Raw genomic sequence first — 15,252 nt, 5'->3', positions numbered from 1 at the left:
TGTGTGTGTGAAAGAGGGCACGAGTATGTAGTACTACTACTGACTTGATGACTGTAAGTTTGCACCTTAGGTAGATGAAGTCATGTAGAATAAATTATGTCTTTATATTGATGGTATAAACATAATATAATTTCTTTATTACTGTAAAGATTTTGTAGGCTGCCAGCTTAATTTTAATAAGTACCGGTAATTCTTCTAAATTATGGATTAAATTAAGGTTTGTAAAATATATGGAAGGATTCATGATTATCTAAGTGTTGTTTGCTTCATCCGATTTTATCATCCAGTGTGTGTGTGTGTGTGAGACAGCGTAGTACAGATGCTCTAAATAAAGGTGAAAGGTTTCAAAACAATGTAACTGTCCAATTGACGGCAGAGATGTGGAGTTGTAAATTGTGACTTAGACTTGAGTCAGACTTGAGTCACAAATGACGTGACTTGACACTTGACTTGGCAATATTAGGAATGACTTGTGACTTGACTTACAAATTGACCTTAGACTTGACTTGTCTTTGGCACAACTTGGACTTGGACTGGACTTGGTCAAATGTAACTTGGAACTTGACTCAGACTTGACTGGAAGGGCTTGAGACTTGCTTGTGTCTTGCAGAAAATGAATGACTTGGTTCCATCTCTGCTTGACAGACATTGACTTTGCCACGCGTAAGATTGCCTGCGCCCTCCACCAGAGGAAGGTCTTCATCCAGGATGGAGACACGTTGACCATCAAGACCCTCAGCACGTTCCGGAACTACGAGCTCACCTTCACCGTCGGCGTGGAGATGGATGAGCACACCAAAGGCCTCGACAACAGGGTCGTCAAGGTAACGACAATGGGATGCAAGGAAATATTCCTATATGTCTCTGAGTGCGTTCCAATATGCGACCTTGCCTCCTCCACTTGTGCTTGTCTCCTCGCCCCACCTCCTGGCCCCTCCTCCGTGGAGAAAACGATTAAGTTTCCCAGCTGTCAGCCTAGCCACAACAACTTTTGAGGGACTGTTTTTCATTCACCATCCCAATTGCAAATGAGAAGAAGGCTTTAAAATTGAGCTTTTGCAAGATATTGAAATATAATGCTGTGGTCAGTGATGTCATCATGACATATTACTTCCTGGTACGAGGAGGCAAGCACAAGTGGAGTAGGCAAGGTCGCATATTGTAACACACTCTCTCTCTCTATGGGTATGTGTCAAAGTGAAGTGTCCTCCTAGCCTTGCTAGAACGAGTAACGCCCATTTGCGTAGTGCAGTGTTTCCCAACCAGGGGTACGTGTACCACAAGGGGTATGCGACCACACCTCAGGGGGTACATGGAAAATGCAATAACAGCAAATATATGGAGTGTAGTCACACTGGAATAGAGGAACAGATATAGAGCATGAGTGGGGGTGAGGGGGCACTCATCATGTGACCAGGATGGCTTAGGGCAGGGATGTCAAACTCAGGCCTGCGGGACAAATTTGGCCCGCGGAGCCATTTTATTCGGTTGGCCCACATACACCATTAATGTACAGCGTAACACAACTTGAACAGAAATTTGCTAAATCACAGGATGTGCAGACACATTTGAACAGACAAATATGATGGGAAAGAGTGCATGTGAAATTTAACTATGAGTATGAAGTACATGACTGCACAATTTTAATCCATTTTTATAAATAATAGTTGAGTTCGGCCCGCGACTTCGTTCCAGATTTTGATTTTGGCCCTCAGTCAATTTGAGTTTGACACCCCTGGCTTAGTAGCCTGCCTTTAGTTCTACACAATCGTTTGTGATTAGGTCTGGTGTTAACCAGGCAACCGATCTAGTGTATCCAGCTATTAATTACACTTAGAACTAGTGATCGGATACTCTTTGGTGAACTCTGTGAAAAATGGGCGGTACTCCTCCTAGCAAGGCTAGGACTAGGGCTGGGAATCGATCCAAATTTCCCAGATCGATTCGATTCCGATCCAGAGGGCTACGATCCGATTCGATTCGATTCGATTCAATATCGATCTTTTGTATTGCTGACCTGTCACTTTAACCCATTTATGCGTAGAATTCTAAGACCGGTTATAAAAACGTAAATATCTCAGCCTTTGATCCCCACACAAGCATGAAATACCTTGGTATGTGAGAAATAAGTGGGAAACTGTGGAAGAGCTGGATGTGGTTGAGAAAATAGCGCCTATAATTATCTGCAAAAGATCGATCCGAAAAGTTGTGAATCGATATTGCCCTTTTCAAACATGAATCGATATTGTATCGCGATTCGATCTTTTGAACCCAGCCCTAGCTAGGACACTTTGAGAAATACCCTATATTGTAGTGTACATATAGTCATGTACTAAGTGTGCGTATGTCTGTTTATCTGTCTATGTATATCTGTTTCTCTGTTCCTCTCTCTTCATCCGTCTCTCTGCCTCTGTTCCTCTCTGTCTCTTCATCCGTCTCTCTGCCTCTGTTCCTCTCTCTCTCTCTCTCTCTCTCTCTCTCTCTCTCTTCATCCATCTCTCTGCCTCTGTTCCCCTCTCTCTCTCTCTCTCCCTCTCTCTCTCTCTCTCTCTCTCTCTCTCTCTCTCTCTCTCTCTCTCTCTCTCTCTCTCTCTCTCTCTCTCTCTCTCTCTTCATCCGTCTCTCCATCTTGTCTTTGTCTGCCCAGGTTGTAAAACTAAGACCCTTTTCTCTGAGCAGCCCAGATGTATTAGTAGGCCGGACTAACATGTACAGGTCCTGCTCAGTTACACTCAGTCAGTTACACAGTCATGGGTAAGCGGTTAGGGCATCAGACTTGTAGCCCAAAGGTTGCCTGTTCGACTCCCGACCCACCAGGTTGGTGGGGGGAGTAATTAAACAGTGCTCTCCCACATCCTCCTTCCGGGCTGAGGTGCCCTGAGCATGGTACCGTCCCACCATGCCCCTCCCACTGCTCCCTTTCAGGCGCCATTGGGGGCTGCCCCCTTGCACGGATGAGGCATAAATGCAATTTTGTGGTGTGCACTTGTGTGCTGTGGAGTGCTGTGTTACAATGACAATGGTTGTTGGGTTGCTGGGTTGTTTCCCAGTTGGGTTTTTGCTTTCTTTCACTTTCATGCTTGCTAAAATGTGTGGGGTGTACTCACCTTGTGGACACAGGAGGGAATGTCAATTTAGAGAATGCGTTTCAGACGAACAGACAGACTGACTGACAGACGGACTGACATACCCTCTTATAGAGATGATAGGACGCATCTAAAAACTATAAAACACACTGCACACTGACCATTTCCCCTTTACTTTCAATCACAACATTTTGGTTTTACACCTTCATTAGCACCCGGTTTCTCGAAAGAATCGATGCTAACTAAGGTAGCGACTCACTTGGTTGCAATGCAATTTCCTAATAAGGAACCTAAGTTGCCAACACATACACACACCTATTTTTTTTTTCAAAACGGAGATTTTAATACATACAAATATATTTAAAATATAGTATATCCATACATAACCTGTATGGAAAAAATTCCTCTCTGCCCCTCCATTTGTCCCACCTGCCCCCACCCCCTCCCCCCTCTCCCCCCTCCCCCCCCCTCTCCCTTGGTGCACCTGTTCTGACCCCTGCAAGGTTACGCACTCTCCTCTATCTATTTGAACTGTTCCAGGGGTTACTATGAGTCAAAGCCTGAATGCGCAGACGAGACGACACACATGACTTCCCAGACGGCAGTGGTTCTCCCAAACTTTTTCGCAACTTTTGGATATTGTCGCAAACTAATCATGGAAAATCTAGCAATATTAATGGACGAATCCTTATGTTCTTATTATGCTTCCTTAATGCTGCCCGTGTACCTGCCTGGTCCATGTCTACCCACTCCACCCTTCCCCTTGTCTTACTGTATCGTGCATATTGTGTGTAATGTACAGGTGGGTTGACAGGAGTTCCTATAGACGCTGCTCTGTGGCAACTGCACCCTGTGTGGTGGGAACCAATTTCCCCTTTAGAAAAATAAAGGCTATCTGTCCATCTATCTATCTGGTCTCCCAGAGGCAGCAAGACTAGTCACAACTCTTTCAGCCTTCAAGAAGCAAGTTAAGACTCTCCTCTTTCATGACTATCTACTACACTAATGCTTGAGCTGCCATAGTCCCAGGGCAGACTCTTGACATGATGTCTATGTGTGTGCTCTACTTTACTTACTATAATAATAAGTCCTTTTGGTTAAAAAGCATCTGCCAAATGCAATGTAATGTTATCTATCTATCTATCTATCTATCTATCTATCTATCTATCTATCTATCTATCTATCTATCTATCTATCTATCTATCTATCTATCTATCTATCTATCTATCTATCTATCCATCCATCCATCCATCCATCCATCCATCCATCCATCCATCCATCCATCCATCCATCTATCTATCTATCTATCTATCTATCTATCTATCTATCTATCTATCTATCTATCTATCTATCTATCTATCTATCTATCTATCTCCCTCTGCCTGTGTCTGCTACAGGCCCTGGCGAAGTGGGAGGGGGATCGGCTGGTGTGCACACAAACAGGCGAGAAGGCCAACCGAGGCTGGAAACACTGGATAGACGCCGACGGCAAACTGGTTTTGGTGAGAAATGTCTAAATGTCTCATACTTTATATCAGTGTTTCCTAAACTTTATGGTCTTACATACCCCCTGAGCAGGGCTCTAAATTAACACCCACTCTCTCATCTGAACTGGCCTTCTGCTGTAGGATTTGCTGGGTGTGCACTACAGTGTTGTGAGACAATAGGTGAGACATTCGTGACGAAGCAGTGCATCTTTTGCTAAGCAGCCAGCATGCATACTTTGCCAGTTTGATGCATTGTGGTTATAAAATTCTAACCAGAATGCATCAAACTGACAAAGTGTGCATGCCCACTGCTTAGCAAAAGATGCACTGCTTCGTCACGAACGAGCCTAATGTAAATCACTCATGCTGCTAAGTAAGCCAACAAAATATAAATAAAATCAGAATAGAGCACGAAGAGGTCGAACATTTACCAGACAGTTGTTTGATTACAGCATTTGTATGGCTTGTGCAGCTACATAACATAACTGTGTGTTCTTTTGATGGGAAAGTAGAATGTTGCACTTTCACAATATGAGTGGAAACAAAAGACTGCCACTGCCATCTAGAGGTGCAAGGAAGAATTGCACCACTTATGGTCTCCCTAACAACAGGATATCAACATGTAATAATAATAATAATAATAATAATAATAATAATAATAATAATTTGGTTTTATATGGTACCTTTCATTCCGTCGTCTCTTTAGTCCGATGCGTTAATATTCCGAAAATGTCCCATTGATCCTACAGCCCACTAACTCGAAATAATTAAATTAAATCCTTTGCTCCGACAGCTCAATGTTCCGACCAATGGCTGTTTGGGGTTGGTCATCATCCCTGGTCGTATGTCATGCTTTTCCCGGTGCCAAGTAGACTTCAGCTGCATGCGCTGCGACGAGCACATAGATGCCGTCTGAGTCGGTCTTGCTGTGCTCTTACCAAAACCACCCCTAAACATAACCTGTCATTAATGCAATGTTGCCAAGTTTTACAAATGTGTCCTAACCAAAACCATTCCTAACCCTAACCTGTCAGTAGGCTTTTGCAATGTTTCTGAGTTTTAAATTTGTGCCTTGACCAAAACTTTCCCTAAACCTAACCTGTCACAGACAGCTGCATGACCACTGCGCAGTGCGCAGGCTTCAGAGATGACGTTGATCTAAAGCAGTTTTTGGTCGTAACATTGAACTGTCGGGACAAAGGGTTTCATTTAATTGGTAAAAGGTTATCTGAGACTAAGTGCTGTAGGATCAATGGGAAATGTTCGGAACATTGACGCATCGGATCAATGGGGCGTCGGAAAAACGAGCAGACCCCGGGGCAGGGTACATTCCCATGGGGACTGAGGTTAATCCAGCCTGGGTCATTTCCTTACCCCAATCCATATCTTTTTACCTACCATCATCTATTTTTAATCTTTGATCTAGCTACCTTAAAATTGGCCAAATTTGTGTTTCCTACCAGACAGATAAAGCACATTTCACTGCATGTCTGTATTAGCCTCGCGAGCCATCCTACGTACTTCCGCCAAAGGATTGGCTCCACTACAGTCTGGCCGTGCTTCTCTGTGGAGTGCCTGGAGCAGTAGAATTTTGATCGCAATGCCCCCCCCAGAAAACAGCCAATAATCGAATACGCCCCCCACGTGGGGACGAAAGGGGGAGGACGCTCGTGACAATGACGTACACATCTGCGCCAGAGCCATTGGTCTGCGCTATGTTGTTGTTGAGTAACTGCCAGCGATTGGGTGAGAGGTGTCCAATAATTTCAAACCATAACTGAGTGCAAACTTCCTGCTTCCTACAATCGCTTCAGAGCAAACAAATGCCAGACCATAAATACGAAATGAAATGGTGGTGTTATGGGATGGTCAGGACCAGGCTATGTCTGTATCATAGGCACTGTGCTTTTTAATCCAGATCCTTTTCTATTTCTTCTTGAACTATACTATAATAGCAGGCAAAAAGTATTACAAATATAAAATTAATAAAAAAGGAGGTCCTACCGTGGCCTAACGGTAGGGCACTGGGTAACTATGCCGGCGACCCGAATTCGATCCCTGCCAGTCATTTGTGAATCTTTAGCCGCCTCTCTCCCTACTCACTTCCTTTCCCTCTTTCACTGTCCTATCACAAATAAAGGCACATCTAAAAAAATATCTTTTTTTTTTTTTTTTTACACATACCTGTATGTGCAATGACACTGACATTGTGTACTCGTGTCCCTGTAGGAGCTGACCTGTGAAGACAAAGTGTGCATTCAGGTCTTCAAGAGGGGCCAGTGACCTCCACTTCACTGCAGGCTGCGGGGAGCTGCTACCAGTATACACAACTCAGCCATGGGCTGCCAGGGTTGCCAGACGCCCAAAAAATGCCCAAAACCTGCCTGGAAACACAAAGTCCCACCCAATTTGAACTAAATTCTATTGATTTCTATGGCCAGAAATTTGCTGAAAACACTGTGTGCTGCCCTACCTACAAAGGCAAACTACAGTAACTACAGTAACTAACAGTAACACTGAAACTGAGAAAAAGGAATTCAAAGTATTGGTATTAGGTTTGGGTATTGTAGCTAGTGCAACATTAACATGGCGATATCTCTAAAACCATAAGGGTTTTTTTTTCACAAGATAAAAGAGGTGTTATTAAGACCATTTTCAGTCTAAACTCTATTTTTGCAAGATATGGAGTTACTGCACTTTGCCTTTGTAGGGCGGGGCAGTTATCTGATGACTACACTGACCTCTGATGTACTGCATATCATTTTGAATTACATTATAAAATTCTAAATGACATGCTACCACTATGTTCTATGAAAAATAGCATACTATAAATTACATCGCCGTGATCTTATTACGCCAGAAGTAACACACAAGCATGGTAACGAGGTCATCAGGACCGTATTAAGCTAATGTGGTGCCCCCGGTCACTACTGTATACCTCACTGATGACCCCTTTATACACAGTATTTGTTGAGTTTGTGTCTTGTGGTGTCGCCCCCATTAGATTTTGCCCCCGTCCGTTTCTGCAGTCAATGGCCTTTGTTTGAATAAACAGTGTTAAATAATATCTGTGGTTTACCTGCATTGTTTTATTTCTTTTTACATTTTTTTTATTTCAAAGAGACTGCAATGACAGCAGAACACTGCTCCTATTTTTCATGTAACACATTGAAGGGTCAGTGACATTTCAACAGTAGCACATGTCAGGGCGGCGCAATGACAGCCAGTGCCACTATTGTATGGATTCTTGTTTGTTTTTAGCTGACTATCTATGAAGAATATTCATATACATCATATACAACACCAATGACTAATTAATCAATGGGCATTAAATGCTATTACTGCTGACGTCTGACTGATTGACTGATAGCTGACCTGGTGTCCCACACTTCACTCTTCAATATACCCTGTAGATTTCCATGCCACGTTTTGTCGCTAACTCACCGGTTTAATTCTAAATCACCAGAAATGAAACCCCATTGAAAATGAATGGGGTTTTATTTCTGGTTAGTTAGAATTAAACTGGTGAGTTAACACCAAAACGTAGCATGGGTATCTACGGGTATATTGAAGAGTGAAGTGTGGGACACCAGGTCAACAAACAAGAACAGCTGACGGCAAAGCATCAAGGATATCTGGCCTTCCATTACTCCCATGCACCGTTTCTGCCATTGACTTCAATGTTAAACGCATCATGGCCGATATTAAGACAGAGAGAGTCCTAACCAAGTATTGAACATTGCATGTTATGTAGAAAGTGCTTAATTTCAACTGATTTGATGTGCACTGATGTGAAACGAATTTTGATGAAGAAAATTGTGATTTTATTACAATATTCTAATAATGCGAATTTCCCAATTCATGGGTTTTTTGAGCTGGAAGGCCAAATTATGTAAAAAGAAAAGCTTGAATGATTGGAATAGTTAAACAACTGGGCCATGCATCTACAATCCATGACAGTTTAACATTATTGATGGAATTATGGAAATAAATCAACTTTTTCATGCTATTCTAATAAAGTGGCCTGGAGCTGTACAATATTATTGAAAAAATTGAAAAATGTGCAAAATTCTACAGCAAAGATTAGATATACTTGGTCGTTTATATCTAATCCCCAGAAAAGTGTGCAAACCCAAAGTGGTTTGTTGGGCCTGTCACCTCTTGTTCATAATTTTTTAAACCTTCCACCGTTCTATCTATGTAATATCCAAGAAATAAAAAACCCACTCTTCTTCCATAAACCTCTTAAAACGTGGGGAGGGCAGTCATAACACCCAAGCCATTGTTTATTATAGGATTTATTCAGATGATAGGCATACATCAATCATTACACAGACAGAAAGCACAGTTCATAAGTGTTGGTCAGAATGAGAAATGAAAAGAAAACATAAACTGAACACATTCAAACAAAACAAAACCAAACAAATGATCATTCAGTGCCATGTGGAGTGGTGTTGTACTTTTGTTGAGTCTTTGTATGTCTAACTGTCTTTATATGTTTTTGTTTTTATGATATATGGACTATGAAGCATCTCTGAGTGTCTGTCTCTGAGCACTATACAAAACTATTATTATTTATTAAAAGGTGATTCTTATCAATTAATCTTAAATCAATCTATAAGGTCAATCAACTAACAATTAATGAATTAATCGATAATTTGCATCCCTACTCTACACATGCAGTACATCTGGGAAGGAAACGCTGGAGACGTATTTCAAGAGACGAATCCTTATACGGTCGGGAGTAGATAGAAAATAAACCTGCACCAATAAATGCCTTCAAACCCATTCTTAAGATTTCTCCTAGGAATATTTAGTAGACACGAAAACATCAAAGTGTTAATTGATGCTAGCCGCTGTCCTGTCCAATTACGGTCATAACGGGAAATGTAATAAAGTAATAAGTTGTTTTAATTCTGTACCACTGCTGATACAGGCTGCCAACAGTCTATTAAATTACTAACCTTTGAGAAAATAACAAGTGAGTAAGTGTGTTATCCAGGCCAGTGAGTAAGCGTGTTATCCTGGCCAGATAGTAGGCCTACATGTAGTTTGACTTGCTCCACAACGCTTCCTCCTCAGATGTGCCGTGTGTGTGGAGCAAGGCAAACTACATTTGTCTGGATACATAGCACAAAAAGAAGAAGACAAAAACAAAAAATCACATTGGAACGACTAAATGCCCAGTGAAAATGTTCACATTGAAATCTGTGTTGTCATGAACCCAGGTGTTTTCCCAAAGCTTTATGTACACCTGGTCTCCTTTCTCCAGCAGCAGGTTAACCCCTTGAGAAGTGGACTCAAAGCGATTACCCGCGGCATGGTTATACAGGGTCACCATCCTCTCTTCATTCTTGTACAGGCTGAGACCCATGGACTTGGTGGAGTGATTGTGACCAAAGAAGCTGAAATAATACAGCCCTCTCACTGGAGCAGTGAAGGTGCCTGGAGCAGGAGTACATGTTTATACTATAAGTGTATTCATTTTAAAAAGGAAAAATGTACCAGAAGTGCAGTTGTCACAGACTGGATTTACCATGAAAGAATAAAAATGATTGAAATGAAATGATTTCTTTCTTATTTTTAAATCATTACATTAATTCCATCACATCTGTGAAACACAACATTCTACATCAGTATCAAGTTGTGTGATGAGTCAAAACAAGATAATTAGGAATGTATATATTGCAGCATTATTTAAGTAGTAACAGCAGTAGTCAAATCAACACAACATACCTGTGCTTGGATTGTAGGCATCCCCAGTGTTGGTAAGAACTCTCTTGTAAGCCAGAATAGTGTCAGTGTTAAATGGGCCCAGATTGCCATGGATACCCAGGGAGGCACTGAACCCCACCGCCGCTAAAGCAGACAAGAGAATTATATCGATGAGTACTGAGGTGTGTCATGCGCTAAAGCAGGAATGACAATACCAAAAATACTGGATAAGAGCAAGATAGCGCAAAACACGCCCACTCAATGCAAAAGCGTGTGCTCAAGTTGGGTCTCCTAAGGGGGCGTTGTCCCCTCCTTCTTCTTCTCTTTTTGAGGTGTTTGCGCAAGACGTGCGCTACCGCCATCTACAGCGCTAAGGGGACTCCGAAGGTCTCCTAACCGAAGGTCTCCTAAAGGGGCGTTCACCCGACATAAAGTGGATACCGGAAAAGAAACAAAATGACGCTTCTTGTTAGATCCACCTTCTTTGACAATACTGTAACAGTGAAACATTTACGAGTGTGAAGGCGTGTCCACTGACCTATAACCACTGCTGTCCTATGCTGAAAAACCCTCTACATGGCTAGTGGCCCTTATCTGTTGCGCTTTCACCTAAGACTTTCGTTTTTTCCAAGAAGTTGAGCCTATTTGCCAAAACTAATAATTAACTGCAGTTCTGTATTGTGGTTTACCTCTCTGCCTCTCCCCCTCCAGCTGTTCCTTCAGTGCAGACACAGTTCCCTCCAGCGCATGCATCCTGTCCAGTAGGCTCACCACCAGACAGCTGTTGCCAACAATTCCCCTGCCGTCGCCTCCCGTCCCCTGCCCAGACACATGGCTCTGCATTCACACACACACACACACACACACACACACACACACACACACACACACACACACACACACACACACACACACACACACACACACACACACACACACACATACAGTACATACAGTACACTCATCAGATACTGTTGGGACAGTTCTAATTTGAACATAATGACGACTAAATGCCATTACAGTAACACACACACACTAAAAAACATATGCACCAAAACACACATGCACGTGGGTCAAAGACGTCATTGTCATTCAGTGTTACGGACACCTTCCGCCGACTGTAACTGCAAAAAACATGATTTTTAAATTGTTTCAAGTGAATGGATGACAGCCGAGGCTTTCATGAATTCCCTGTAACAATAAATAAATAAAAAGAGTCATGTTTTTTACAGTTACAGTCAGCAGAAGGCATCTGTTACACTGAATGACAATGCCATTTTGCACGTCTTTGACCCACACACACCCATGCAAAAACCCACATGCAAACAAATATGTAGACACTAATCACACTCACCCTTGCCTGGACTCAGTGTGTGTGTGTGTGTGTGTGTGTGTGTGTGTGTGTGTGTGTGTGTGTGTGTGTGTGTGTGTGTGTGTGTGTGTGTGTGTGTGTGTGTACACTCACCCCTTCACTCTCCCCACGGCACTGTGAGCAGAGCAGCAGCAGCAGCAGCAAGGGCACAGCACTCATCCTCATCATCTTGCAGTCCTGAGATCGCTTTGAGTAGCAGAGTAGACATTACAGTTATTCTCGATTGGTTTGACTCATTTCTCAAAACTGAGATGACATTCTCAAAATAACACGGACAAATCTCCAAACCAACTTACAATTTCCCACAACAGAATTGCTTTCATCACATTTCAAATGCTTTGTACATGTCTCAAATGTTTAGTACATATCTACAGATGGCTATATACAAGTACCCTACAGCTGACACATTGAGCATACATTTAGCACATTTTCCAAATAAATTGACCTGTCTTATCTAAACGAATTAGACAATTCTCAGTCGAATGGTTGCCCTCTCCAAAACATGTCAGTAGGACTTCATTGTGTGAGTCATCATATGCAAAGTAGTCTACACAATTGTCAAAACAGTCAAGGACATCATATTTTAAGAATTTCTTTACTGTAAACAGTAAATTCATGACAGTGTTCAACAGGCCAGATGGTATTGTAACTTTACTTGTAGAAAATAATTTTACAACCGTGTATACTACAGTTTCCTCTGTTATTTGGCTAATTTCTTGACATTTTTTCAAATGGCATTCTGTGGAAGGAATTTAGTTTCGACACAGGTAAACAGTTTTTGGAGTGATATGAGCAAGTGATGAGGATCCATGGCGTTATGCTGAACCATCCAGTTTATTTGGACAGAATGACTAAATGAATGCAAATGAGGCAAACCAATTGAGAAGGATATATGCCATTTTTATGGTACTGACTATTTACGTGGGAGAAGATTTAGTGCTGATGCAAGAATGAGCATCCCCATCATCTGCCATTTTTAGCAGCAAAACTTACTACATTTTGGTATTTCTAATAAATGTTAGCTTTATTATTAAGTTAATATTTCTGAAAAGATCAAATCTGGTAAAAAGCAGCGCAGTTTCAATGAGCAGCATGCTTGCAATACCTTATCTGTCCACCATCTCACACAGTGCACCTTTAATGTTATTAATTAGATGTATAAATAATAGGCCTACCATTATGTGTTGTATTTACTCACTACACCACCAGAGGGAACTTCTGAAACCTGAAGTTAACCTACTTAGCACACAAGTTTCTGAAGTACAACGGAGACGGGATTTGAAGTAGAAATAATTTCAATATTTTTAATGAACATTGCTGTTTAAAAGTAAAAAGTTTTTAACAGGACCTAGTAACAACTGGGGCTAGACACTCGCTCGTCATGGGCCAAAATGGCCACCTCTCAGATTCAAAAACCAAACTGAATTGTTCGATTATGTAGGTGCGTAATATGTATTATATTTATGTAGGGGTGGGATTCAATAAGCTTCATCCCACTCCTTTTCAGGTGAGTTGGTTTTTAAAAGTATATATTTGTCTTGTCTTGTTTTGTTGAGTTGTTGACTGTTTATTCCCCCTTGAAAATTCTGAAATAAATCTCATTGGCACAGTTCACTGACGTGGTAGGCATATGCCCACCCCTGAAGCAAAAAAAGAATACATAGAACAGTTAATGAAATAAACAATTGAGGTCCAAAAAAAAATCTCACTTTTCACCCTTGGAACACAAATGAGCAAAAACTCGAATTTAAAGCAGCAGGGAGTATTTCTCTCGCACTGATATGTGTGCATCTCATTCACCATACACTACGGAATGTCATGCGCCCATACACACATTCGCACAATTTTACAGGTACAAGTGGTGGCAACCATTTTGTTAAAGACACTGTGTAAGATTTTTAGTAGTTTATTTCCACAATTCATGCCACCCATTCACTAATGTCACCTTTTTTCATGAATACTTACCACCACCATCTAATTGTAAGAAAAATTGACTGGAAAAATTACACTTTTCATACATGAAAAGGGGGATCTTCTCCATGGTCCGCCATTTTGAATTTGCAGAAATAGACCATTTTAGCTGCAAAAATAACTGCTTTGGCCATACTAGAAAATATTAGTTTATTACTTAGTAAACTTTCAAGAAAAGATACAATTTGCAATAGACAGCCCAGTTTCAATGAGCAACATAGTTGCAGTACCTTTTTTGACCATTTCCTGCACAGTGTACCTTTTAATATTTTAAATATGAGGAACCATTGTGAGAATAAGCTAGTTTATTCCACTGTCATAGAATTTTCTGGGTTAACTCTGAGGGACAAGTTGTCAATCCAGTCCAATTGTAACAGATCTGAAAGTTGTCCAACTAATCCTAGTTATTAAAGTTTTCATTAGCTCAAGTTGCACAAAAGGTAGTATACCAACATCCAGTAATACACCAAATGCATAAAGATCTTGATGCAAGTCCTCTGCTAACAGCCACCGTGTACCAAAGATAAACGATTATTTAATTTGTCCTGCAGAAATGTTGTCTTGGACAGTCACAAAACTGCTGCAACATAATACCTGTACATAACACAAATAAAAAAATAAAATAAAAACATAACAAAGGAAGAGACACAATAAATACCCAAAATGCAGCTGAAAGTTGAAGTTCAAAGAGTTGATCAACCTGACACGTTGTTGTGAGGCGCTTCTTGTGGAGCTCCCCAAAGCAAATTCTGCCTTCTTATTCGGCTCCCTCCAACTGGCCCTTGCATCACTCAGCCAATCAGAGACCAGTTTTTATCCTGCGCCACTCCTCGTTAGACATTCTGACATTAATGTAAGGTACAGGTAGTGCAGTGGTTTTCATAGTGGGGACAGGGGACCCTGGGGTTGAGGGGTTGCTAGGGGGGCCGCAGCAGGTTGGCAGGAAAAGTATAGCAGAACAAAACTAATTTTAAAAAGCAAGGAGATGGAGAGAGCAAGATTAGCGAGTAGTAGAGTAGATTATGATTTAGAGAGGGAATTAAGGTGTCCAGTAGCATACATACATAGATACAGAAAATCACACAGACATTACAACATTGCACATATTACAGTACTCACCATACAGCACACGCTTACATACATTTAGCCAAAGTCAGATCTCTCTCTCTCTCTCTCACACACACACACACACACACACACACACACACACACACACACACACACACACACACACACACACACACACACACACACACACACACACACACACACACACACACACACACAGTGGTATAAGAAGCGATTGTCCTGTTTTGTTCTATTGAAAAAAGCAGTGTTCCATGAAAACATGAAGCTCTCTAGCAGGTGTGTTTGTCCGTATCAGGCATGGGATTCGGCTGACTTGATCATGGAATGTAGTTTAGGGAGTGACATCAGTTCTAAAAATACGGAGCTCTTGTGTAGCAGGTGTTTGTCTTGATTTTGGAATGTTGGGGTTGTCTAGCTCGTGATGTCTCCAGCCTGATGTTTTCATGGGGAGATATTTGTCGCAAAATTTGATCTAGTGTAGAGATTGATCTACCACGGGCCAAAAAATCTAAAGAGTCATCCACCCTCGGGT

The 15,252-nt window shown here is 41.5% G+C and overlaps 2 protein-coding genes across 2 annotated transcripts; one reads left to right on the top strand and one right to left on the bottom strand.

Moving 5' to 3' along the window:
• Positions 1 to 617: 617 nt before the first annotated feature.
• LOC134466146 (retinol-binding protein 2-like) lies at positions 618 to 7,153 on the top strand. Its single transcript, XM_063220040.1, has 3 exons — positions 618 to 824; positions 4,484 to 4,588; positions 6,803 to 7,153. The coding sequence occupies exons 1-3, from the start codon at positions 618 to 620 to the stop codon at positions 6,854 to 6,856; spliced, it is 366 nt and encodes a 121-aa protein (XP_063076110.1). The 3' UTR covers positions 6,857 to 7,153.
• A 1,702-nt stretch (positions 7,154 to 8,855) lies between these two features.
• On the bottom strand, positions 8,856 to 11,861 carry LOC134466648 (complement C1q-like protein 2). Its single transcript, XM_063220531.1, has 4 exons — positions 11,754 to 11,861; positions 10,978 to 11,125; positions 10,310 to 10,432; positions 8,856 to 10,018 (listed from the first exon to the last, which is right to left on the bottom strand). The coding sequence occupies exons 1-4, from the start codon at positions 11,826 to 11,828 to the stop codon at positions 9,735 to 9,737; spliced, it is 630 nt and encodes a 209-aa protein (XP_063076601.1). The 5' UTR covers positions 11,829 to 11,861; the 3' UTR covers positions 8,856 to 9,734.
• Positions 11,862 to 15,252: the final 3,391 nt, after the last annotated feature.

Source organism: Engraulis encrasicolus, chromosome 16, assembly GCF_034702125.1.
Source record: "Engraulis encrasicolus isolate BLACKSEA-1 chromosome 16, IST_EnEncr_1.0, whole genome shotgun sequence".
In the NCBI taxonomy this organism is placed as follows: domain Eukaryota; kingdom Metazoa; phylum Chordata; class Actinopteri; order Clupeiformes; family Engraulidae; genus Engraulis; species Engraulis encrasicolus.
The sequence above is the reverse complement of the archived record's forward strand: the minus strand, read 5'-3'. Positions and strand labels throughout refer to the sequence as shown.